Source organism: Pongo pygmaeus, chromosome 9, assembly GCF_028885625.2.
Source record: "Pongo pygmaeus isolate AG05252 chromosome 9, NHGRI_mPonPyg2-v2.0_pri, whole genome shotgun sequence".
NCBI classification, from domain to species: Eukaryota; Metazoa; Chordata; class Mammalia; order Primates; family Hominidae; genus Pongo; species Pongo pygmaeus.
In genome coordinates this window covers 20,432,764-20,459,383 of record NC_072382.2, presented here as the reverse complement: position 1 = coordinate 20,459,383, position 26,620 = coordinate 20,432,764, and the positions used below count along the sequence as shown (strand labels likewise).

The window sequence follows — 26,620 nt, the reverse complement described above, 5'->3', positions numbered from 1 at the left end:
TGCCATCCAGCCTGAGCAACACAGCAAGAATCCCTTGCAAAAAAAAGAATCATAGAACTTCAAAGATACCCTTTCAGAGCACATTCTTCACGGTTACTGTTGGCAGAGGTCACAGGTGTGGGATGGAGCATGGCTCCGTCTTGAGAAGTCTCATCCATGAGCTCAGGGAAAGAAAGAATGAAGATCAACGTCTGCCTCAGGCACAGGATAGTGGAGGGGAGCAGGGAAACCCTGTGGCTATAGTACCTGGCCTAGGATCTTCTAACATGGTTTTCTGCCGGAAGGGACCTGAGATAGGGATCTTTAGCACCCTCCCCTTAACGTTTTTTCTTCTGATTTTTCAACACATCAGAAAACAAACAGGACAGAGTTCCTTGGCCTCATTTTTTGGTTCTGGCTGACTGAAAGGCAGTGAGCTTGCAGGATTTGGCAGCCCAGGGCATCAACTCGATCAAGGGGGAAGGAATTCAGAATTACTTGTAACATGCAGGACCTGCTTTTTAAACAAGAACACACATTCTCGTAAGTCTGTTTTCTTCCAACATAGCGGTCAGTGTTGTAAGCTCTAGGGACTTGGGTTTTTCAAGTCAGCTGTGCTAATTCCAGACAGGAGTACAGCCACTTTTTTTTTTCCTCTTCTTTTTTTTCCCTCCTCTTGAGACAAGGTCTTGCTCTGTTGCCCAGGCTGGAGTTCAGTGGAGTGATCATGGCTCACTGCAGCCTTGACCTCCTGGGCTCAGGTGATCCTCCCACCTCAGCCTCCCAAGTAGCTAGGACTACAGGCTTGAGCCACTATACCCAGCTGATTTTTGTATTTTTTTGGCAGAGCCGTGTTGCCCATGTTGGTCTTGAACTCCTGGGCTCAAGTGATCCACCCACCTTAGCCTCCTAAAATGCTACGGTTGTATGAGTGAGCCACCAGGTCCAGCCTTTGTAGCCATTCTTTCTAAATATGTCTTTCCACTATAGCAGCAAATGCCTCCATCATCCCTTCAGTGAACAAATACCCACTCCCATGTTCCCACTATAAAGGAGAGACAAGTTTAATTTCAGGAGGCTCCGGGGCCACCTGAAAACGATGACTGGAACCTTTACAGGATTAATCTTCCATCAATCTTTCATTTCTTGGACATCAATTGAGTTGAAGGTGGGCTACAACAGAAAAGTTCCTTTGAACTTTATAACTGCCCAAAATCTCCTCCTGAATCCAGAACCTTTTCATCCTGAAGAGTTTTTTTGACTGTGGAGGGAGGTCCTGTGGAATTTATTCCAGAGGTGAATACTCAGCTCACTTTCTCATCCTTACTCTGACTGAATGTGAAGCAACTGTTAGCCTGGACCAAAAGAGACTCATATAACCAAGCAGGAAGCCACTAAGATTTCCCAAACTCCATTAGTCAAATAAACACAAATCTAGTTGTAGTGTGAGAACCACTGAAGTCCAGCCAATCTCTGGACGCAATCTTGTGTGCCTTTGGTCAGCAAAGTGGTAGGATGCCCAAGAGCTTCTTGAAACAACTGGTGATGATCGGAGGGAAATCATGACCAAAACCTCAAAACAAGGAAGGATGAGATTTTTCTGCTCCCTAGGAGCTGCTTGTGGAGAGCAGGAAAGGAGAGTTCCTTCCATTCCAAAGGAATAAAAGCTCTAAGCCTGTGAGCCAAGAAAAAGGGAAGCTTTGTAAGCAGTAATTAACCTTTCTCTAACTGGCTGAATACCCAGCTGGTACCAAAAGTTAAAAAATTGCTGCCCAACACTCCATGATATGGAGCATCTTGGGAGTCAGGTATAGTTAATGCAAACTTTATTTATAAAAGACTCTTAAATTAGTTGTATCATGCCATGCATTCATACAGAATACAGTGACCCTTTAGGGTGACAGAGAAGAGCTGACAAACTGAAAGGAAAACTATTAAAGAGTTTCTAATATTAACTATTAAAAAGCTAGGAAAGATTAAAACAATTTTACAAATGAGCAATTAAAAAGAAAAGGATCTGGGAACTAGACTGAGCAGAGAGGGGGCAGCTGTTTACAAGTCTGTACACTAAACTCATCCACGGACAGTCTTCTAGAGCAGCGGGACGCTGATGGAGAGAAGCAGAGTATGTACAAATACTTGTGCCACAACAACTCCTCCCCCCAGCTCCACGGCATGATACATACAACCAGTTTGTATACACTAGGCCTGCTGAGGCCATTTTAAACTATGAGGACTTCTAGTTTAGTAAACTAAAGCTGCAGGGTGCCAGGGGAGTGGGGCAGCTTCATTTGCGACTGCTCTTTATTCTCTCCAGTCTTTTTTTCAAGTCGTCTATGTTAGCTGTGGAGGAGGAGGAGGTCACAGTTCCTGAAGAGTGAGTCTGGTTAGAATCCAGGTCTGAATGCTGGTGCTGCTCCCGTGACTCCCGGAGCTGAGAGAGTTTGCTGTGGAGCATGTCTGTGGAAGAGGCGACGGTAGGAACTGCTGGTTTGGAGAGCAAAGAGGTCAAAGGAGGTCGGTCATCTTGCTATTGAGAGAAGGAGAGAGATTGTCTAAGGTCAGGTCAAGCAGGTCAAGATGCAGCTCCAGAACAACATACAGCAAGACTAAGCCACTTCTCTGTGGGCCAGCCTGCCTCGGACCTGCTTGTGACTACCCTCCCTGAGCTGCACAGAAGAAAAGGAGCAGTACCTTTGTGTTGTCCAGACCACATCGCTGTCGGAGGATCTTTAGCCTTTCCAAGTAGACAGACGGCCCCACTTCTTCCCCATTTGTGTTACCTATGGAGGACACTGTGCTTGTGGGCGTGGGTACACACGTGACCTCCATCTGAGGGGAGATACCTAGAGAGGAAAAAGTAGAAAGAATATTCAGATATCCACATATTCCCCTTCTAAAGTGCCTTGGTTAATCTCCCACCAAAAAGAACAATTAAGAATTTCCTATACTTGAAAACTAAAAATTCCACAAGAATCTACCTGAAGTTGGTGATAAGGGTGCTCTGAAATATACAATATAAGCTTCTTGAGAACGCAAAAAATTGATACAGAAAGGCAGAATGTAAATTGGGTCATCCATCTGCATCCTGGGTTATGCAGGGGATTGTACTCCAGTAATCCCAGGGCTGACTTGGGCAATCCAAAAAGCTGAAGCTACTCCTAAGCATACTGTAATTGCCCAACTGAAAAATCTGAGGACCTTAAATGTTTGGAAGAATTAGATTAAGTTTGGACCAATGTCACACAGGAGAAACTCATTTGAACCTGTGAAGGAAGCAAGGTGTCCAAGGCTATGGTGTATTCATAGGGAAGAGAAGGAGATGTCCAACAATTATCTAAAGAGGGCATAGAACTGGAGTGTCTGTAACCCTACCACTAAGATCAATATTCTGGCAGGAGAGAGGAAAACCAAAACAACAAAAAATCCATCACACTTCCTAAATTTCTGAGAATGAACAACGATACAATGCGGGTCTTTAAAATATTTCACTTGGTATCAATGCAAATGCATTCCACAGGCCCCAAAGGTAAGGTACTGGGAGGAAACACTGCCTTATGGTAAATAGAAAAGTAGAACAGGTTACTCCAGGGAAAAAGGACTCCTTTAATATAAAGATGAGGAGAATCCTCTGAGGGGGTGAAAAATGAATGAAGAATTATGTAAAAGCCAGCAATAAGAGATGTCTGAATACTCTAAGGCACAAAATCAATTTAATAATCAGTGGGAATACATGCTTGGGTTGCAAATGTGCTGTTTAGGCCAAAATTATCACACGTTAAACATCCCCAAAAAGGGCTTTGGAAACGAGGATAGGATGCCTGCCCTGATCAAACTATGGTATGTTTACATGTGGCATACTGTTGGACATTTTGCGCACCACACTTTAACTCCTAAGAGGTCTTTTTCATTAAAGACCAGCCTGGGCAACAAAACAAGACCCTGGCCAGCGCAGTGGCTCACGCCTGTAATCCCAGCACTTTGGGAGACCAAGGCAGGTGGATCACTTAGAGGTCAGGGGTTCAACACCAGCCTGGCCAACATGGTGAAACCCTGTCTCTTAAAAAAAATTCAAAAATTAGCTGGAGGTGGTGGCACACACCTGTAATCCCAGTTACTCGGGAGGCCAAGGCATGAGACTCACTTGAACCCAGGAGGCAGAAGCTGCAGTGAGCCAAGATCGCACCATGCACTCCAGCCTGGGTGACAGAGTGAGACCCTATCTCAAAAAAACCCCACCTCTAAAAAGACTTATAAAGTCTTGGAAAGGCGTAATTTACGGTGTCAAAAACAAAAAAGAACTTCTAACTATTTAAGAGAACAAAATTTAACTGAAGCTTCAGCCCAGCAAGATACAGGCTGAGAGTGGATATGATCAGGGTCTGAAAACCACAAAGGGACATGCTTTGACAGGCAAACACATTCTCAAATGTAAGAGTAGGTGAATGTCACTAAACTCGGAAAGAACTAAGCATAGGACTGATGAGAGGGCACTTTTGCAGTTGGGTCTGTCTTGTCTTGGTTTAAGGCTCATGATAGTTATTTTCTATAACTGAAACCTCCTAAGTCTTCCGTTTGTCTCTAGATCCTGTGAGCAGTAATTCTCGAATAGGGGCTTTTTCACTGTGGGGGCAGTAACAGTTCAGCTTAAACTTAGTTACTGCATTCATTCATATCATTTAACAAATATCATCATGTGTGGCATAAGGGCAGGGATACGTTCTGAGAAACGCATTTGTTAGGTAATTTCATTGTTATGTGAACACCTAGTTGGTATAACCTGCCACACACCTAGGCTACAAGCCTGTACAGCATGTTACTGTAATGAATACTGTAGGCAATTTTAACACAATGTTAAGTATTTATGTATCTAAACATAGAGAAGGTACAGTAAGAATGCCGTATAAAAGATAAATGGTACACCTGTATAGGACATTTACCAGGAATGGAGCTTGCAGGACTGGAAGTTGCTCTGGGTGAGTGGTGTGTGAAGGTGAAAACCTAGGACACTATTGTCAACTTTATAAACACTGTACACTTAGGCTACACTAAACTTACACAAAAATAATTGTGCTATGACATTATGACAGCTATGGTATCATCAGGTGATAGGAATTTTTCAGCTCCATTATCATCTTATGGGACTGGCTGGGCATGGTGGCTCACACCTGTAATCCTAGGACTTTGGGAGGCTGAGGTGGGGGGATCACTTGAGACCAGGAAGACCAGGAGTTCAAGACCAGCTGGGGCAACATGGTGAAACCCTGTCTCTACTAAAAATACACACAAAAAATTAGCTGGGTGTGGTGGCACGCAACTGTCCAGCTACTCAGGAGGCCAAGGCAAAAGAATTACTTGAACCTAGGAGGTGGAGGTTGCAGTGAGCCGAGATCGTCACTGCATTCCAGCCTGGATGACAGAGTGAGACCCTGTCTCAAAATAAATAATCTTATGGGACCACCATCATATATGCAGTCTGTCATTGCGCAAAATGTTGATATGCATGACTAGACACAGATGCTGAACAATTAACCTAATAAATACTACATTATATAGTATGTTAGAGGTGTAAGTGCTATGGTGGGGTGAGGGATAGGTTGCAAGTTTTAAACAATAAGGTTTTACTGGCCAGGCACAGTGGATCATGCCTGGGAGTACTTTGGGAGGCCAAGGTAGGCAGATCAACTGAGGTCAGGAGTTGGAGACCAGCCTGGCCAATATGGTGAAACTCCACCTCTACTAAAACTACAAAACTTAGCTGGGCGTGGAGGCGCACATCTATAATCCCAGCTACTCCGGAGGCTGAGGCAAGAGAATCTCTTAAACCTGGGAGGCGGAGGCTGCAGTGAGCCAAGATCATGCCACAGCACTCCACCCTGGGTGAGAGGGCAAGACTTCATCTCAAAAAAAAAAAAAAAAAAAAAAAGGTTTCACTAAGATGGTGGTATTTGAACAAAGATGTGAAAGAGGAAAGTGAGCTAGGCAACAAAGCCATCTATGGAAGAGCATTTATGTGTAAGTAATAGCCAGTGCAAAGGCCCTAAGAAGACATATGCCTGGTGTGTTCCAGAAACAACCAGGGGGAGGCCAGGCGTGGTGGCTCACACCTGAAATCCCAGAACTTTGGGAGGCCGATGTGGGTGGATCACTTAAGCCCAGGAGTTAGAGACCAGCCTGGGCAACAAGGAGAAACCCTGTCTCTACAAAAAATACAAAAATTAGCTAGGCATGGTGGCATGCACCTGTAGTCCCAGCTACTCGGGAGGCTGAGGCAGGAGGACTGCTTGAACCCAGTGAGCCTTGATCGCGACACTGCACTCCAGCCTGAGTGAGAGAGCGAGACCCTGACTCAAAAAGAAACAAGGGGCTGGTGGGGCTGGAGTGAAACAACAGGAAGAGGACTAAGTGATGAGGTACTAGAGGCATTGGCAGGTCCTATAAACACAGGACCTCAGAGACCTTTAAAGGGCCTTTCGCTTTTGCTGAGTGAAAGGGAGAGCCTCTGGAAAATGTTTCATTAGAGTCATTCTGATGCTATGTGTAGAAAAGAATAGAGGAAGGCAGGGTGGAAGCAGGGAGATCAAGTAGGAAGATAGTACAATAATACAGATGAGAGAGAACACACACACCAAGGTGGTAGCAGTGAAGATGAGAAGTGTGGATGAATTCTGCATATGGTTTGCAGGTATGTCCAAAATAATTTTCTGATGGAAAGGAAGAGAAGACTCAAAAGCTTTGGATCTGAACAAACTCGAAGGATAAAGCTGCCATCAACCAAGATGGAGAAGAATGTAAATGGATCGGCTGGGCATGGTGGCTCATGCCTGTAATCCTAGCACTTTGGGAGGTCGAGGTGGGCGGATCACGAGGTCAGGAGATCGAGACCAGCCTGGCCAACATGGTGAAATCCCGTCTCTACTAAAAACACAAAAAATTAGCTGGGCGTGGTGGCACGCGCCTGTAGTCCCAGCTACTCGGTAGGCTGAGGCAGAAGAATTGCTTAAACCCGGGAGGCAGAGGTTGCAGTGAGCCAAGATTGCACCACTGCACTCCAGCCCGGGCAACAGAGCGAGACTGTCTCAAAACAAAACAAAACAAAAGTAAATGGATCAGGCTTACGGGATGATCAGGACTTTAGTTTTTGTTTGTTTGTTTTTGAGACGGAGTCTCGCTCTGTCACCCAGGCTGGAGTGCAGTGATGTGATCTTGGCTCACTGCAACCTCTGCCTCCTGGGTTCAAGTGATTCTTCTATCTCAGCCTCCTGAGTAGCTGGGACTACAGGCGCACACCACCACACCCAGCTAATTTTTGTATTTTTAGTAGAGAAGGGTTTCACCATATTGGCCAGGCTAGTCTTGAACTCCTGACCTCGTGATCCGCCCGCCTCAGCCTCCCAAAGTCTTGGATTACAGGCGTGAGCCACTGTGCCCAGCCAGGACTTTAGTTTTTGATATGTAGAGTTTACAATGTCTATGTGAGGCTGGGCACGGTGGCTCACACCTGTAATCCCAGCACTTTGGGAGGCCAAGGTGAGTGGATCACCTGAGGTCAGGAGTTCAAGACCAGCCTGGCCAACATGGCGAAACCCCATCTCCATTAAAAATACAAACATTAGCTGGGTGTGGTGGCACCTGCCTGTGGTTCCAGCTACTCAAGAGGCTGAGGCAGGAGAATCACTTGAACCTGGGAGGCGGAGGTTGCAGTGAGCCGAGATTACACCACTGCACCCCAGCCTGGGCGACAGAGTGAGACTCCATCTCAAGAAAAAAAAAAAAAAAAAAGAAACAATGTCTATTTGAAACCCAGGTGGAGATATCATGTAGGATATAGCAGTTTGGAAATCAGGAAGGAGGTCTAAGCTGGAGATTTAAATGTTATTTAAAGTGGTGAAAGTAGACGAATTCATTAAGGAAATAAGAGAAAGAGAGAAGACAACCATAGACTGAACCCTGAGGGATGTCCACATTAAAAGGTCAGAGTGAGGCCGGACGCAGTGGCTCACGCGTATCATCTCAGCACTCTGGGAGGCTGAGGTGGGCAGATCACCTGAGGTTGGGAGTTCCAGACCAGCCTAACATGGAGAAACCCTGTCTTTACTAAAAATACAAAAAATTAGCCGGGCATGGTGGCGCCATGCCGGTAATCCCAGCTACTCAGGAGGCTGAGGCAGGAGAATAGCTTGAATCCGAGATTGCGCCATTGCACTCCAGCCCGAGCAACAAGAGCGAAACTCCGTTTCAAAAAAAAAAAAAAAAAAAAAGAGGTCAGAGCTAGTGAGCAATAATCAGCCAAAGGCCAAGAAGGAATAGCCAGTGAGACTGGAGGAAAACAAGACAGTGTGGAGAACTGGAAGCAAAGTGAAGAAGCTGTCTCAAGGGCAGGGAACAATTTACCATTGTCAAATACTGATGATGGGTCAATTCAGGTGGCTAAGAATTGACCACTGGATATGGCAATGGAAAGACCATTTGGTGACAATTAAGTATTGAGGTTCATGGATATGAATTTAAACCAACCAAAACTTCAGGTTCCTGAGCTAGGAGCTATTTTGAGCTTATTCCTGGAGCTATAAAAGGAAACCATACCTGTTGAAGTGGAAATACGACCTTTGCCCTCCCTCTCCATCTCAATCACCCGAAGGCCTCTTTCGACATAGCTCTGGAAGAACTGTGAGGAATTTTTCAGAAATGGTTCAATGTCAGCATCTGAGTATTTCTTCTTATATTCGTATAACTCTGCTAGTCCCTGGTGAACAGGAAAAGGGAAGAGGTGGGGATGAATGTTAGTGTCCCTTTACCATAAAGCAGACCCCTATTCTGCTTAACCCTTTCATTCTCACCTCTTTAGTGTTTTCTTTAGAGCCAATCTTCTTAAAAATCTCAGCTAAGAAATCATTCACTTTGGCCTTTGATGATTTTTCATCCTGAAAAGTTGAAAGATATAGGAAGAATTGGTTAGACTTGAGTTATTAATTAGGAACTGATGGTTGGATATGAACAGAAAATATCTCAAAATCTGGGCCTTACTGGTATGTTCCTACAGATAACAGATGCACCAATGATGCAGGTCTTGCAGCAGAAGCACTAACATTCTGGGTTACTTAATGCCTCCAGTCTCAGATTTCCACCTCAACTTGATGGAGAAGGAACTGACATGTTCTTTCCATGTTAAGCAGAGCTAGCTATTTATCTGGTGACCAATGCCTTAGGCATCTTTCTTGGGGCCAAAAAACACATGGTTATACTTAGTTTAGATTTTAAAATTTCAAGGTGGAAATGGTTACTGCACCACAGCAGGAGACTGATTCGACCAGTCCATGAGCCTTCACCTTGGACCTTCAGAAAGCATATTCTGCTGACCTACACCTTAGATAAGATCACTTCCGGTGTAGCCTCATTACCCTCAATCTTTCAAGTCAGGCCACTCACTATTCGAGACGCTCCCTTTTCTGTTTCCTTATCAGACTTGCTCCCAGTCTGGTCCATACTGTGCTTCATCATCCGGCAGAGATGGGCCTCCAGCTCAGACTCGTTTTTGTTGTCGATCATCGTTAGGTGGTCCAGGATCTGAGGGAGACACATGCATGACTGATAGCACTGCCATTTCCATGATTTTCTCTCAAGCTCCCTCAGAGACCAGTTGCTATTCTTACTCACCTTGGGCCCTTTTAATTTGCATAAGGTGTGTAGCAGGGTCTTTAGGGTCCTTATGGGAAATTCACTTTTGCATTGCTTCAGTTTCTCTTTGGGGAAGACCTTCATGAAAATGTGGATATCCAGAAGAATTCTGTCTAGGTTAATGCTATTGATGGTATCAGGCAACAGTCGAACCATTCTCCAGAGACACTATTGAAAAAAGAATAAAAGAGTTAGAAGGAGTGACTGAAGAATGAGGATAATTTGTCACCATATTCCCTAAGCTTTGAGCTCACTTCTAAAAGATGGCCAGGGCTATAAATGTGGCACATCATATCTTTCAAGTTCAGCTGCTAAAACATGAAAATTTTTAATCACTTCTACCATAACACCAGCTGAAGTGTGTCCAGTCATTCATCTAATCATCCATCTCTACTCCTTCCCACTCCCCAGAGCTAGGGGCCATCATTTAACCTGGTAGAAATTCTCTCTTGGGTTTCCTTCGTTCCTGAGAGTAAAGTAGTTCATGTTGCTTAACCAAATCTAATGCAAGGGGATAAAATATCTGATACTAATTCAGTGTAATAACAGTATTACAATGTTATAAATATGTCCATTTGGTCTCTTTCACAAAAGAGACCAAATATCATAGGGCTGTAGATATCTTTTTCCCCAAAATAAATGAAATCAGTTTCAAACTTCTTTCCTTTTGATCCTTGGAGAATTAGTAAAATATTTACAAAATATTTCCTCTCTTTCACTGTTTGAGGCCACGAACTGTTTAGGCCTGAACTTAGAATATAAATTGTAGGAAGGGAAAAACTGAAGACCAATTCGTGTGTGTGTGTGTGTGTATTATATACATATATATAATATACATATATATAACATATTAAGATATACACATATAATACATATATACATATAAATACACATATGTATAAAAAACCATACATATATTTTTTTAGAGATGGGGTCTCACTGTTGCCAAGGCTGGAGTGTAGTGGTATGATCAAGCTCACTTCTGGGTTCAAGTAATCTCACCTCAGCCTCCTGAGTAGCTGTTACTATAGGTGCATGCCACTGCACCTAGCTAAATTTTTAAAAATTTATTAATATTTTTATTATGAAAAATATATTTTCAGGTGTGACTTGGTTGATTTGAGCCTATGTCTTCCTTAGCTCCAATTCCTCTTTCCCCATACTTTTAACAAAGGGATTGCATCTTTGAAAGAAAAGAGATCAAATCATTTCAACTTCACCTTCATAACAAGCTCTGAGAATTTGGGAGAACTGGCTGTTGCTAGCAGGCTGTCTTGGAGCAAAACAAGTAGGGCACTGGAAGAAAAACCCAACACAACAGCATTAAGTTTCAAACCTGCATTCCAATTAGAATCAGCAGTTGAAAGGGCAAGTGAGATTACTCTATTCATCTAATAAATTGAGAGGTCATGGATCAGGAATTGTCCTGGACTACCTGACATTCAGTTAAGAAAATAAACATTGTTTAAACCTTTTAAGTCACCACTTGGTAAGTGTAAGGTTTGTGACTCTATTTTTCATTGTCATTGGTAGCTGAGAAAGAATAAAATGTACCTGAAATGTACAAGAAAAATGTAACTGACAAACTTTACAGTCCTATTCTAGAAAATGCATGATATTGGCTGGCTAACTAAGTATTTACTAAGTTTTAGCTATGGTCTCAGGCTAAAATACCTTTGGTCCATGATGAAGAAGAGTAATAAATCAACTTCCTAGGCGCACTTAAAGTTATAACTGATGTAGCTATAACTTTAAGTGCGCCTAGGAAGTTGATTTATGATTATTAGGTTGCCTAGGAAGTTGACTTACGGACGTTATGGTTTCTAAGTGTAGACAAAAGAGAGGATGCCCCAGGCTCTACTGGCTGAGAGTACAGATATACCTCAGGATGTTGGTCTGGTCTGACTTCTCCAGAACCTTCACCACCAAGAGGTTCACAGAGCGGATGACCTGTTGTCCTTCCTCAAGATCTTCAATCCGAGAATCCAGCATTAATGTGATGAGGCCATGCATTAGGTCTTTTAGTACTCCAGTGGAGGCCTCCCGGGCAAGGCTCTCTATCTGAAACAGCTATCCAGACATACGTGTGTCAGGGAGGTGTAAAACTCAATATAGAGAGTAAAGAAATGCGGATGGCATATTCTGATAAATATTCAATTATGTTGTATTTTTTTTTTTTGAGACGTAGTCTCCTCTGTCACCCAGGCTGGAGTGCCAGTGGCGTGCTCTCGGCTCACTGCAAGCTCTGCCTCCCTGGTTCACGCCATTCTCCTGCCTCAGTCTCCCAAGTAGCTGGGACTACAGGCACCCACACCACGCCGGGCTAATTTTTGTATTTTTTTTTTTTAGTAGAGATGGGGTTTCACCGTGTTAGCCAGGATGGTCTTGATCTCCTGACCTCGTGATCCACCTGCCTTGGCCTCCTGAAGTGCTGGGATTACAGGCATCAGCCACCGCGCCCGGCTATGTTGTATTTTTAAAAATTCAGAGTATTAACGAAAAAACAAAATCACCACACTCCCCCAAGCCTCTAGTAATAGGCAAAATTAATCGGTGTGCTTCTTTCTAATTGTAAAAAAATTTTTTTTTTTTTTTTTGAGACAGAGTCTCGCTCAGTTGCCCAGACTGGAGTGCAGTGGCACAATCTTGGCTCACTGTAAGCTCCGCCTCCTGGGTTCAAGTAATTCTCTGCCTCAGCCTCCTGAGTAGCTGGGATTACAGGCGCCCGCCACCAGGCCTGGCTAATTTTTCGTATTTTTAGTAGAGATGGGGTTTCACCATCCTGGCCAGGCTGGTCTGCAACTCCTGACATCGTGATCCGCCTGCCTCGGCCTCCCAACATGCTGAGATTATAGGCATGAGCCACCATGCCCGGCCAAAGTATTTGTTTTTACATGTGACATTATTTATTGTTATGCCACATTTGTAATTCTGGCTAGTTGATGTCATTAAGTCCACCCTTTTAGCCCCAATTTAAGAAAGAATATTGAAATCTGAGTGAGAATGTCTTTATTATCCTTATAATCTGCTCTAAAGGTAAAACATTGACAAATTTTTTCCTTTTTATTTTTAGTTGACATGTAATAATTGTACAAATTTATGGAATACACATGTATACAATGTATATTGATCAAACCAGGCTAATTAGCAGTTTTAATGTAACCATACTTATCTGTGGAAAGGCAGCTATGGCCTACCATGCCTGATGAAGAAACTGGCCGGAAGAAGCTAGGTAGTCTGTAAGCATTTTACTTTATATCCTAACAGTAAGGTGGGATGGAGTGTAGCCAAACATCCAATGGAAGCCAAAAGTAGCTTGCTATACAATGCATGTAAAATTCTACCAAGTGACACAGGACTCACTGCAACATCTGCATGGACTCTGGCTTTTGAACCTATGTAGGCTGAGAGATTGATGGGAAGCTGAAATTCTGCACAGGTGCCCTTACCGAAATCATGTTGCCAATGATACAGCTATACAACTTGATGATCTCATCCTTCTCCAATTTCTCATCTGCCATGTGTGTGTTGTAGATGAGTCTTAGCTGCATAAACGTGGCTATCAGAAACTGATCAATATGGCCGGACATGGCTTCAGCTTTGTCTTCCTGTCTCAGGACTTCATCGATCTGATAACAAAAATTTCAAGATAGATTTTCCAAGCTTCATACTTCTAAAATGGCAGAAGACACTATATGAAATTTCTCTGTAAGAATATTTATTAGCAAAGTACTTCCAAAGTCTTACCTTAAAAAAAAGCCCATTTACTTATTTATTTTATTCATTCATTATTTTGAGACAGAATTTTGCTTTCACCTAGGCTGGAGTGCAGTGGCACGATCTTGGCTCACTGCAACCTCCACCTTCCGGTTTCAAGTGATTCTCCTGCCTCAGCCTCCTGAGTAGCTAGGATTACAGGCGCCTGCCACGATGCCAATTTTTGTATTTTAAGTAGAGACGTAGTTTCCCCATGTTGGCCAGGCTGGTCTTGAACTCCTGACCTCGTGATCCGCCCACCTCGCCTTCCCAAAGTGCTGGGATTACAGGTGTGAGCCACCGTGCCTGGCCCCATTTAAATATAAATAACTAGTCCTTAGGGATTCAGTCATTCAGCAAATATTTACTGAGCAAGATAAATTAGTCACAGGTTCTATTCTAAGAGGCTCATTGTCTAGTTCAGGGAATAATAATTCTTACGTTTGGCTGGACACAGTGGCTCACATCTGTAATCCCAGCACTTTGGGAGGCCAAGGTGGGTGAGTCACTTGAGGTCAGGAGTAGGAGACCAGCCTGGCCAACATGGTGAAACCCCATCTCTACCAAAAATAGAAAAATTAGGCTGGCGTAGTGGTAGGCACCTGTAATCTCAGCTACTCGGGAGGCTGAGGCAGGAGAATTGCTTGAACCCAGAAGGCGGAGGTTGCAGTGAACCGAGATCACGACACTGCACTCCAGCCTGGGCGACAGAGCAAGACTCCGTCTCAGAAACAAAACACAACAAAACAAAAATATTTATGTTTAAATGTTCAATTTATTAAAAACAGTGCTTTTTAGACTCTTCAGACAGGGCTGATATTAAGATCTCCATTTACCAGATGAAAAGTGAGGCTCAGAAAGATCAGACTACTGGTCCAAACTCAAAAACTCAGCTTTCTCACATACTGGTCCAATGTTCTGTTTCAGTACACTGGTTGTCACTAATGGTAATAAGGCATTGTTTATATCTAATCTATTAGCAAGTTCTGTGGATTCTACTTCCAAAAGAAACCCTGAAACCATGACTTCCTTCCTCTTCACCATCATCATCCTAGTGGCACATAATATCTTTCATATACATTTTGGCCACAACTTCCTAAAAGAATTGCTGGAATTCACTCTTGTTGTGCATATAATCTTATCTCTAGAGCGGCCAGAGTAATTTCTTCCACAATTAATACCAATTAATAAGAACAAAAACCTGCAAAGGTGAAAAAAAAAAGTACATTATAGAAATGTTGAAAGGGTAGTAAAGGAACTCTTTTATCCTGAATTATTTAAGAGTAAGTTGTCAATCTGATGTTCCAAGACCCTGACACTTTAGGGTATACTTATTAACAACAAGGACATTATCCTTCATAAATACAATAAAACCATCAACATCAAGAAATTAACATTGATGTTACTACCATCTAATCCTCAGACCCCATTCCATTTTCTCTAATGACCTCAATTATGTCCTTTAAAGCAAAAGACCAGTCTAGAATCATGCACTGCATTTACCTGTCATGTCTCTCAGTCTCTTTATAGTGTAGGACAGTTCTTCAATGTTTCCTTGACTTTCTGGACCTTGAATCTTTTTTTTTTTTTGAGATGAAGTTTCGTTCTTGTTGCCCAGGCTGGAGTGCAATGGCACAATCTTGGCTCATAGCAACCTCTGCCTCCCTGGTTCAAGCTATCCTCCTGCCTCAGCCTCCCGAGTGGCTGGGATTACAGGCATGTGCCACTATGCCCGGCTATTTTTTTTTTTGTATTTTTAGTAGAGACAGGGTTTCTCCATGTTGGTCAGGCTGGTCTCGAACCCCCGACCTCAGGTGATCAGCCCACCTGGGCCTCCCAAAGTGCTGGGATTACAGGCGTGAGCCACAGCGCCCAGCTTTGACCTTGAATCTTTATAAAACGTCCTTAATTTGTATTTCTCTGATGTTTCCCATGATTCAGGTAATGTAACATTAGAAATATCAGCAAAGTGATGTGGAACTGTCACTGGATCCTATCAGTGTAGCACATAATTTCCTTTTATCACCCTGACGCAGTGGCTCATGCCTGTAATCCCAGCACTTTGGGAGGCCGAGGCAAGTGGATCACCTGAGGTTGGGAGTTCAAGACCAGCCTGGTCAACATGGTGAACCCCTGTCTCTAATAAAAATACAAAAATTAGCTGGGCGTGGTGGTGGGTGCCTGTAATCCCAGCTGCTAGGGAGGCCAAGACAGGAGAATTGCTTGAACCCAGGAGGCAGAGGCTGCAGTGAGCTGAAATCACCCCACCGCACTCCAGACTGGGCAACAGGGCGAGACTCCATCTCAAAAAAAAAAAAAAAAAAAAAAAAATTTCATTTTGTCACATTGTTGTTGATTCACTTTGGGTTGTTTTATTTTTTATTTTTTAAATTTTATTTATTTATTTATTTGAGATGGAGTCTCGCTCTGTCACCCAGGCTGGGGTACACTGGCACAATTTCGGCTCACTGCAACCTCTGCCTCCTGGGTTAAAGTGATTCTCCTGCCTCAGCCTCCTGAGCAGCTGGGACTACAGGCGTGTGCCACCATGCCCAGCTAATTTTTGTATTTTTAGTAGAGACGGGATTTCACCATATTGGCCAGGCTGGTCTTGAACTCCTGACCTTGTGATCCACTCACTTTGGCCTCCCAAAGTGCTGGGATTATAGGTGTGAGCCACCGCACCTGGCCTATTTTTTTTTTTTTTTTTTTTGAGACATGGTCTCACTCTGTCACCTAGGCTGGAGTACAGTGGTGCAATCACAGCTCACTGCAGCCTTAACTTCCCAGGCTCAAGCAATCTTCCCGCTTCAGCCTCCTGAGCAGCTGGGACTCCAGGCAGGAGCCACCATACCCACCCATGACTTCTCTTTTAAAAAATTTCTAATGGTTTCCCATCATAATTGAAATAAAATCCAAACAACTCACCCTGGTGCTTTTAAAGCCCTACATGATATGATCACTGTCTGTCTCTCAAATCTCATTCTGTATCATTGTCCCCCTTTAACACTATGCTCCAGGCACATGAACCTTCTCTTATTTCCTTGAACTTCAAGCTCATTTCTGCCCTAAGGCCTTTGACTACTAGCTCTTTCCTCTCCTTGGCATACTCTTAGCCCCGAGGATATCAGAGTTTTCCTGATCACCCAGTCTAAGTATCTACTCAGTTCCTTTCTGTCATTACCCCATTTAAGTTATATTTGCACAGTTGTTACAACTGTGTGATATTTTCTTGTTTACTTGTCTCTGTCCACTAAAATCTAAATAAGTTCCATGAGAGTTGGTCCTTACTTGTTAGCTGCTGTTTTATCTCTAGCCTCTGGTGAATCAATGCAATTATAAAAAATGCAAGGCTTAGCTAGGTGCAGTGATGCAAGCCTGTTGTCCCAGCTACTCAGGAAGCTGAGAGAGGAGGACTACTTGAGCCCAGGAGTTTGGGGCTGCAGTGTGCTATGATAGTGCCTGTGAATAGCCACTGTACTCCAGCCTGGACAACATAGTGAGACCTGGTCTCAAAAGAGAAAAAAAAAAAAAAAAAAAAAAAAGTAAGGCTTTATTACAGTCACATCCTCTGAGGCAAGTGATGACTGAGTGGCACCTGTGCATTTCTTTCCTCGGGAAAGTATGAAACACTGCCTGCATCCCCGAATGCTATGACTCTGTGAGTGTGCAATTCATCACATTTATAGCCTCTATGTCCACCAATGGAATCCCTGTCACAGGAGCACACCCATTACCTGTGTCAGAGCTTGGATACTTGTGTTGATGTCACCACTGGCTACTTGGGAGATAATGAAATTGATTGTGGATGCTGTATTACTGTGCATGTCATCGAAGTGTGGAGAAACAGCCCGGATCCTAGATAGCAGAACAAAGAGAAAACTTCAATCTCTATTACAAGACATCCCAGTCAGTTGGAGTTATACAATTCTTCACTAGGTCCAGGTCTTAGTTAACAACTGCTATCATTCAGAAAGTAATCAGTTCTAAAAAGTTTTAACTGCACATTACCACAAAGGGCACATTTCACGTATGCCATCTGATCATCATGAACTACTCATATTTAAATGAAAGAGTTTAACTCACTTGGGTTCAGGAATAAGGACTGGCTCAAAAATGTCATCCAGTTTGTGCTGAACAAGTTCTGGCATTTCACATCGGACTGTACCATTGTCATTCTCAATCTCATCTAGATCCAGCTGGAATTCTCGGCGGACCATCTGGGCTGCCTCAGGATGCCCACTCATGCTTCGGGCTTGGCTAAGGGAAGCAAAAGGAGGCTCCTGAACTAAAAGAGACTTCTTAACCAAAGGGCAAGAGTAGCACTGTCAGTCGCCCCAAAGCTTCAGGACAGATGTTCAACTTCTGGTTTCAGCCCCCCTGAATTATTTAAGTCCCTGAGTCTAAGCAAGTGCCTTTAATAGGCAACAACATTGGTTCATGAATATCCTAAGAGGGCAGATAACTTTAATTTGTACTTACATTACCTGCCAAGTTATAAGTATTTGTTCCAGTTCACTAAAGCCAACAAACCTTGTACTTCTATTCCTGATGGGGCAGAAAACAATAAAATATATTTGTATTGACTCAAAGTTCACTACTTATGGGCAAATATATAAGAAAAATCTAGACTGGCTGGTTCTTTTCCACCAAATTAACCAGTGCTTTAATTTTGCTAATCATAAGTACCATTCCATGCAGTGTTCAGCACATTTTATACTTTGTGAGACCACCAGTCACCCCTTTTTAGAATATTCACTCTTGACAGGTCAGGGGCAGCTTTACATCCAAGAAATAGGGATTCAAAGTTTCCAAATTCAAGTTCGTTAAAATTATACTCATGACACAACCCAAAATAGAGCTGTCTTGCTTAGGAGGCAGTATTTTGAGTCCCTAAGCCAATTTTGGGTTGCATGTATTTTATTTAGCCTTATCTCAAGAATAGGAAACTAAGCACAACCAAGTATAACACAAAGAAGAAAGTGAATCAATATTTTAGCCACATGACATTGAACTTTTGTGTAAGACTTGATTCATGGGGTACTTATGGACACCCTCTACCCTGATTATAAACTCTAAGCTAGTCACCCTCCAGAGGGGATGAATCCAAGTCAGAAGTTAGAAAGATATAAGAGCCCTGCTAATGAGAAATTAGCAGGCAGTACTTACATCCTATAAGTGCGATACATAATTCTGTCCACGGAAAAGCAGTGAAAGAAGGCACAAGACCATTTAGAAGTGGTTTTGAGACAAAGACAAAGACAATGAAGACTGAAGGATCAAACATTTGGTTACAATACATTTACCCAGACACTCTGTCATGCATGATAATGCCTACAAGAACTCAAGATTATGTTACAGGACAGGCTGTGAGCACACAAGGCAAAGGCCACAGAGATGCTCTCAGACAAGTATCTCTATCTACATACTTGAGTTTGGAAGACATGTCCTCAGCTGGTCCCTTGCGTAACATGTTGGCATTGGAGCTTATGTTCTGTGCACGCTGAGGTTTCTCTTCCACCTGTTTTATTGGTGCAGCAGAGGGTCTCTTTGCTGAGCGCTTAATCCTCTCCTCGAGCATGCTCATATCCTTTTCAGAAAGCTGTAAAAAGAGGCCAAATTTAGAAACCTAACTGGATAACTCAATAATATCTATTTTCATATCAAAACAAATACAACCTTCTATGTTAGGACATGTCTACTTTCAAAGCACATTTCAAAATCAACTACTGTTAATACCTGCCTAGCTGCTATAGGAAGAGGAGATATGAAAGAAGGAGAGGGGCTGGGCACAGTGCATGCTTGTAATCCCAGCACTTTGGGAGGCCAAAGCAGGAGGATCACTTGAGCCCAGGAGTTTGACACCAGCTTGGGCAACATGGTGAAACCCCATCTATACATAATAAAAATTAGCTGGGTGTGGTGGCACGCGCCTGTAGTCCTTGCTACTCAGGAGGCTGAAGTCAGAGGATCACTTGAGCCCGGGAGGTCGAGGCTGCAGTGAACCATGATCACACACCACTGCACTCCAACCTAGGTGACAGAGCAAGACCCTGTCTCAAAAAAAAAAAAAAAAAAAAAAAAGAAAGAAAGGATAAAAAAAGAAAGCCAATTAGTAACTACAAATAAAAAGGTCAAAAATTAAATGAAGCTTCCCCATTTTTTGTTTTGTCACCACTATCTAGCTGTGTGACTATGGGCAAGAAACTTCATTTTTGGTCATCTGTAAAATTCCCAACTGCTTTACATTCTTCACTGGGTAGTAGTGAGAATTTAATTAGAAAATATAAGTAAACATATTTAAGCCCAGTGTAAACATATGGTGACACTATGAGGTAACTAAAGACGGACGTCCAGACTCGCTCAAACGAAATAAGAGGTCAGAGGCAGAACCTAATGTGAGTGGAAAACTGGCTCACGGCTGTAGCGCAAGATGTGATCTGACAGATACTAGCATCCACACTATACACAATTAAGCACTTTTTAACCAAAAACTCGATGTGGTAAAAATTACAGAGCAGACTGCCAGGCAGAATTTAAACCCGGGACTAGCTCAGATTTCTCGATTCAAAAATAGCACTCATTTCTAAAGCAAATTTGCTATGAATAGAATGCTCAGAAAAGAAAACTTGATTTCCATTAAAACAGCCTAATCAGAGACACCTCAAGGGTCTATCTGGATTCTAGGACACATTGATAGGTTGAGTTGACTAAAAAGTAGTAAAAACTTAGCTACAGTTGAGAGGACAGGAAACCTAACACCTAGATCTTGCAATTCTTTTCATGACATGCTGACAGTGTTCAGAGAAGTCACTCACATTTCCAATCAGTTTGAACACCTGATCCCCATGTACATTGTACACCGTTACAATGGTGTTGAGTGCAGCATTGCGTACAGCATTGTCACGGTCTCCTATGTGAACAGCTATTTCCTTTAAGGCTTTTCCTGGGGTTGGTTGGCAAACATTCATGCCATAGGACTCAACCAGACATCCCAGCTCTTCCAGGCACTCTGATGGGGGAGAAAGGCTAGATTAATGAGACAACACATATTTGGGACAGACACTTATCCTTACTAGAGAAACTTCCCTTGGCATATATGAAGGACTGAAATCTTACTCTGGCTCTGCCTAGGATTTTTTGTTTACTGCCTTTTATCAGTGAAAAAATGGTATTTCAGCAAGTGCTCCTGAAAGGAAGAGATGCCTGTGAGTCAGATGGCCCCTGTGCACTTGATTTTGTCACCAGGGTGATACTGAGTGGTGCCTGTATCACCTGATACCATGGCTCCACCAGTGTGCAACTCATCACTCTCACAGTCTAAATCAGGAGGTTGGAATCAACTACATAGGCACTGGAGAAATTTATTTGTTCATCTATAAACTATTTCTTCTATAGGCTACTGCTGCAGAGATTCACATCTCAGTTTAAACTGTTTGCTTCACCTGCTCTCTGCTTAGAGTTTTTGGATTTGGTTCCTTCCATGATAAAGGGAAACATCTTGCTAGCTGGGTAGACAAGGCACATCCGGTTCAGGATGGCACGAACATCTTTACGTATGACATCCTTTGGTTCTCCAACCTAGTCAACAAGGAAAATAATGATTAAGTGAGGCATTTCCTAAGTAGCAATGATTCTCCCATGCATTACTATGTTTTGAAAGAATAGGGAAATAGGGATGAGTAGGGAAGGTACCGTGATATAATCAGTAAAAAAGGGAGAGGAAATAAAAGTATAGAAACTGAGGTCAGCTGGGAACTTAAGCAGTCTCCCAGAGAGAGAACACCACATTACCTTGACGACAAGATAGGGGATGAAGGAAGATGCTTCATTCTCAGTAAGATGATATTCTTCCTCACTTAGCAAGGTGAAGAGCAATTTTAAATATTCTAGTGCTTTCATCAGGACGCTTGTATTGGTGTCAAAAAACCTCAGGGTAAGCCACTTTAAGATAAGATCCAGGCAACCAATAACACCTTCTTTTTCACTCTCCAAGTGCTTAAAATAAAACAAAACAAAACTCCCACAAATAAGAATAATCAAAATCTTAATTCTACTAGGCAAGTGTCTTTTAAATTTTATTGGAGCCCAAAAGGAAAATGACAGATTTTTAAGCCTTCAATTAAGACCTAAAAAATATATACACACATTCATTTATTCTACCAAATAATAAGACAGCTCTAAAAATAGAGAACATAGTATATTCTACTTCCTTTTCAAGTCATGCAAACTTCAGATTATTTCACAGGGCTCAGTGTTTTTACATGTCTGAGATACATGTATATTTATCTATTGCAGACTTACATCAACCATAACAGCAAGGGCTTTGTTATGATGCTGAAAGTCTGAGTGAAACATCTCATCTTGTAACCATTTAGCCACACAGCTAGACATTTGAGTCTTTAGTTGCTCGATGTATTCATCCCGTGGGGTAGTAAAATTCCACTTTAGCACCTGGAAAAAACAAACAGTGAAAAGGGGCTACAGGGTGTTCAACTGAAATGAGGTAAAGAGCCTTATATAATGCAGCTGCAGGAACAATTTAATAAAATATTTAAAAGTTCAACAATGTTCATTTCTAATTAAATACGAATGCAAATTTCAAGGTGTCATACTTCTTGAAGCTTAACAACTCTGAAAATCTTCTAGGAATATAAATTTTTGGAATTCTTTGTTTTTGAGACAGAGTCTCACCTGTTGCCTGGGCATGGCAGAGTGCAGTGGCACGATCATAGCTCACTGTAGCATTAACCTCCCAGGCTCAAGTGATTCTTCTGCCTTAGCCCCTCAAGTAGCTGGGACTACAGACATGCACCACTATGCTCAGCTAATTAAAAAATTTTTTTTGTAGAGACAAAGTCTCAATATGTTGTCCAGGCTGGTTTTGAACTCCTGGGCTCAGGCAATCTGCCTGCCTTAGCCTCCCAAATTGTTGGGATGACAGGCATAAGCCACTGTGCCTGGCCTTGCAATTCTTACTAAAGAAAAAAAAAAAAATCCTACATATAACTATATAACATGGTGGACACTGCTGCCACATCTTCGATAGAAAATTTGAAATATCTATCAAAATTATGCATATCATCATTCTAGGAGTTTAATATAGATACACTCATATATGTGTACAAAGACCTACATTCAAAAATATTCACAGCAGCAGTGTTTGTAATAGTGAAAGACCAGGAACAACCTAAATGTCCAACATAGTGGGCGAAGGATAAAGAAAGGCACATACATACAATGCGCCAATACAAACAGTGATACACACATATATACATAGATACGAATGATCTTTCAGATATTTCAAACATCATTAAAAGAAATACTGAGATACAGAACAAACAGTATGGCATGTCTGTATATGCCATCTGTATAAAAGGAGGGCTATATAAAAATATACATATGATAGTAGAGGTATAAAATATTTCTGGAGTAATACATTGAAAAAATAAGGACTAATATCCTCCCTGTGGAGGGATACTGGAACAGAGACATGCTTCTCATACTATACTTTGCACTTTCTGTACTGCATATAATTTTTAAAAAAGATTATGTATTTTGAAAACAAATTTAAGTATCTAATGAAATCAAAGCAACATAAGAGAAATGACTGAACTAGCCATTTATACAGTCACAAAATCTGCCTTGTAAGGTCTTAAAAAGAAGGATTAATGAAGAAGCTCATACATCCAGTTAATTTAAAAAAAAAAAAAAAAATCAATGAATACATTCCATTCTTTGATTTTAAAAATGAAGATGCCAAAAAAGCTACTAAATCATTTATTTCTATTTACAGGGAAAAATAGGCAGTAACTCTATTCTATAGTTTCTTTTGTAGGAATTAATGCCCCCATAAACTAAAGAATAATATAATTTATAAGCAAAAGAAACACTTAATTCCTAGATATTAAACAATAACATGAATTTCAGACAGCAAAACTATTCTTGAATAACAATACAAGCAAAAATCTCCTGACGATTCTTAATCCTTCCTTACCTTCAATCCTTTTTCATCTTTCATCCTTTGCTCTTTTCCATTTGGAACAACAATAAAAATAGGCCCAGATTTGTCTTCATCCTCCTTTAAGCTGGTTTTGCTTGGCACCTTCTTCCCTTGTGCACTCTACAACCAAGGTTCAGGGAATACTGATTAGCTTGGCCGCTTCTCCTTAAGAATAAGATGCTGCTGCCCAGTAAAAGGGCACTGTAGAAAACAGAGATATCTTTCTACATGATATTTCACATGAAAAAAACATGCATCACAGAATCTTGTATATGTTTTTGAACAGGTTCTCTAGAAATTTTTCTGAGAATATTCTTGAGTAACTGTTGGTTAGTTCTTGGACTAGCATGTTATGTAGTTGGAAAAGCTGCTATTACTGATCATTAGTCTAGGTCACAAACTTTTTGTTTACTGGATAATTGTTTTTTTTTCTTGAAATCTTCAACACTATTTATAGCTTTCCATATTAATGACATCTTTTTTTTTTTTTTTTTTTTGTGATGGAGTCTCACTCTGTCGCCCAGGCTGGAGTGCAGTGGCGTGATCTCAGCTCACTGCAATCTCCACCTCCTGGGTTCAAGTGATTCTCCTGACTCAGCCTCCTCAGTAGGTGGGACCACAGGCGCCCACCACCACCCCTGGCTAATTTTTGTATTTTTAGTAGAGACGGGGTTTCACCATGTTGTCTAGGCTGGTCTCGAGCTCCTGACCTCAAGTGATCCACCCACCTCAGCCATTAATGACATTTTGAATGGCATTTACACATTTCCAAACACTTAGTTTGAAAGCTTTTCTGTTTCTTTCCATTGATATTTAAATGTATCTCTTACCATAACATTATAACTGAAGACCTTTTGAACTTGCTTCTAGAGAAAGTTACAAGAAATGCTTTAAATACTTGTCACTAAAGCGGTTTTAAAAAATAAGCCAAGATTTAAAATCTTCATATCAGATAGAAAGAAAACAGTAAACAATAGTACATATATTTAAGGTAAAATTCAAATTTCATTACTGGAATCATTATTATTATAAATGTAGCATGGCCACTATTTCTAGTTGGCCAGAATTTCTTTCTAGTATAAACACTAAAGTCATTCAGACCAAACAAATATGAGATCATTTATATGAAACTGCTTCGTAAGTTTAAAAAGATTGGAAAAAAAACTATGGCATTAAGAACGGAGTCAAAAATACTGCAAAACACTCGTGATCAAAACTAAAATAAGCACTTGTTAAATTTGGGATGAGGACAGGCAGACAGGAAAAGAACAACGTCATTGGATAGTTGAAGATAATTACCCATTTAAATTAATTCACTGAGGAGTTAAAGGGCCTGAGCATAGGAAAGAAAAATGGTTAATTGTAATATTTAGAAGAAAGGCCCTAGAGTGTGTACTCCAAAATGGGGGTGTAATAATACATGTACTGGCTAAAAAACGTTCTCTATATTTTTTCATCAATTACAGCAAGTAAATTAAATAATTCTCTATTTAGACTTACTATTAGATTCACTACCCATTGCACAGTTTTGCAATTTTCCTTTTGTAAGTATTAAATAATTAACTCTCTGAATGTTTATTAATCTGAATCTTGATAGAGATAATGAGAATTTACTGTGATTTAAAAACTTAATTAAATGAAAAAATCACCCAGGGGATAAAGTTGAAGATTTGAACACACTGCTTTAAATTGTCCAACTCTCTATGAATATGGAAATAATTGGTGATGCATGAAAATAAATCCCACTGGGACAAAAGATATTTCCCTGCAGACTAACCGGAACACCTTCTAGTGCGATGACAACAGCGCCAAATGTGAAGGAGGTTGATTTAACTTCCTTTTCTGAACTCCAAATCAGCCTAAAGTTTTTATTATGCCGGAGCTACAAATGCTTTCTTTCTCCTTTTTTTTTTTTTTCCTGAGTCTCGCTCTGTCATCCAGGCTGGAGTGCAATGGCGAGATCTTGGCTCACTGCAACCTCCACCTCCTGGGTTCAAGCGATTCTCCTGCCCCAACTTCCCGAATAGCTGGGATTACAGGTGTGCCACCATGCCCAGCTAATTTTTGTATTTTTAGGAGAGACAGGGTTTCGCTATGTTGGCCAGGCTGGTCTTGAACTCCTGACCTCAGGTGATCCGCCTGCCTCGGCCTCCCAAAGTGCTGGGATTACAGGCGTGAGCCACTGTGCCCGGCCCTTTCTTCTTTCAATAAAGTAAATCTTTCCCCGAAAATCTACACGAAAGGAAGATGACAGCACCTCTTGAGAGCAGGATGTCTCCATTTTAGGACCTTATTAAAAATGAGCCACAGAAATTTGTATAAATAATTTCATAATATCAACAGCAGTGATGTTCTTTTATATATAATATGATCCTTCCTAATAGAATGACTCAGTGTATAAAATATATTTAAAAGCAAGTCTACATCGAAGTATACAGAGTTAACATACCTTTGCTTTAGAGGATAATCCTGGAGCTTTGGCCTTTTTTGGATCAGGTTTGGGTTCTGTACTGCTGGAAATAGAATCTTCAGCAGGTGCTTTGAGGAAAAAAAAGTATATACTATAAACTTTAACTAATATCATTTTATTTTGGACAGGTTAAATATATAATGATGACGAGGAAGCTTGCAGTCTTAAATGAATCAATTTATAAGATGTTTTCAGTTAGTTTTTTTCTTTTTGGTTTTTTTTTTTAATGAGATAGGATTTTGCTCTATCTCCCAGGCTGGAGTACAGTGGTGGCTTCACGGTGCTCACTGCAGCCCTGACCTCCTGGGCTCAATGAATTCTCCCACTTCAGCCTCCCTAGTAGCTGGGACTACAGGCCCGTGCCACCGCACCCAGCTAATTTTCTTTGTAATTTTTGTGGAGACAGGGTTTTGCCATGTTGCCCAGGCTGGTCTCAAACTCCTGGGCTCAAGCAATCCACCCACCTTGGCTTCCCAAAGTGCTGGGATTACAGGCGTGAGCCACTGTGCCTGGCTTAGATTTTTTTTTTTCCTAATAATTTTTCTCCCAAAATCTCTTTAAGCATAAGAGAGAAATTAATTCAGAAAATCTGTATCTCATTTACCAACATTTAAACTGTAGTTTCATTTGTTTGTTTAGAGACGGTTTGTGTCACACAGACTAGAGTGCAATAGCACGATCAGGGCTCAATGCAGCCTCGACCTCCCTGGCTAAAACAGTCCTCCTACCTCAGC

At 41.6% G+C, this 26,620-nt stretch overlaps 1 protein-coding gene and 2 non-coding genes across 8 annotated transcripts in view; all 3 read right to left on the bottom strand.

Moving 5' to 3' along the window:
* Positions 1 to 1,788: 1,788 nt before the first annotated feature.
* The window catches only part of CKAP5 (cytoskeleton associated protein 5), a 103,291-nt gene continuing 78,459 nt past the window's right edge, over positions 1,789 to 26,620 (bottom strand). For all 6 annotated transcript variants that reach the window (XM_054439682.2, XM_063671896.1, XM_054439683.2 and 3 more), the window contains 18 exons: positions 25,866 to 25,954; positions 23,411 to 23,536; positions 21,718 to 21,867; positions 21,208 to 21,411; positions 20,859 to 20,994; positions 20,232 to 20,425; positions 18,843 to 19,015; positions 17,500 to 17,673; positions 17,151 to 17,271; positions 13,107 to 13,286; positions 11,540 to 11,727; positions 10,878 to 10,953; positions 9,637 to 9,825; positions 9,409 to 9,546; positions 8,820 to 8,903; positions 8,566 to 8,725; positions 2,674 to 2,825; positions 1,789 to 2,509 (listed from right to left, as the gene is read on the bottom strand). In XM_054439682.2, the coding sequence (XP_054295657.2) occupies positions 2,267 to 2,509; positions 2,674 to 2,825; positions 8,566 to 8,725; positions 8,820 to 8,903; positions 9,409 to 9,546; positions 9,637 to 9,825; positions 10,878 to 10,953; positions 11,540 to 11,727; positions 13,107 to 13,286; positions 17,151 to 17,271; positions 17,500 to 17,673; positions 18,843 to 19,015; positions 20,232 to 20,425; positions 20,859 to 20,994; positions 21,208 to 21,411; positions 21,718 to 21,867; positions 23,411 to 23,536; positions 25,866 to 25,954 (2,777 nt within the window). In that variant the 3' untranslated portion in view covers positions 1,789 to 2,266. The remainder of the gene's footprint in view (positions 2,510 to 2,673; positions 2,826 to 8,565; positions 8,726 to 8,819; positions 8,904 to 9,408; positions 9,547 to 9,636; positions 9,826 to 10,877; positions 10,954 to 11,539; positions 11,728 to 13,106; positions 13,287 to 17,150; positions 17,272 to 17,499; positions 17,674 to 18,842; positions 19,016 to 20,231; positions 20,426 to 20,858; positions 20,995 to 21,207; positions 21,412 to 21,717; positions 21,868 to 23,410; positions 23,537 to 25,865; positions 25,955 to 26,620) is intronic.
* Positions 16,994 to 17,101, bottom strand: LOC129009162 (small nucleolar RNA SNORD67). The gene has a single exon (XR_008492697.1). It is a non-coding gene; the product is annotated as a small nucleolar RNA SNORD67 (small nucleolar RNA).
* LOC129009161 (small nucleolar RNA SNORD67) lies at positions 20,621 to 20,731 on the bottom strand. The gene has a single exon (XR_008492696.1). It is a non-coding gene; the product is annotated as a small nucleolar RNA SNORD67 (small nucleolar RNA).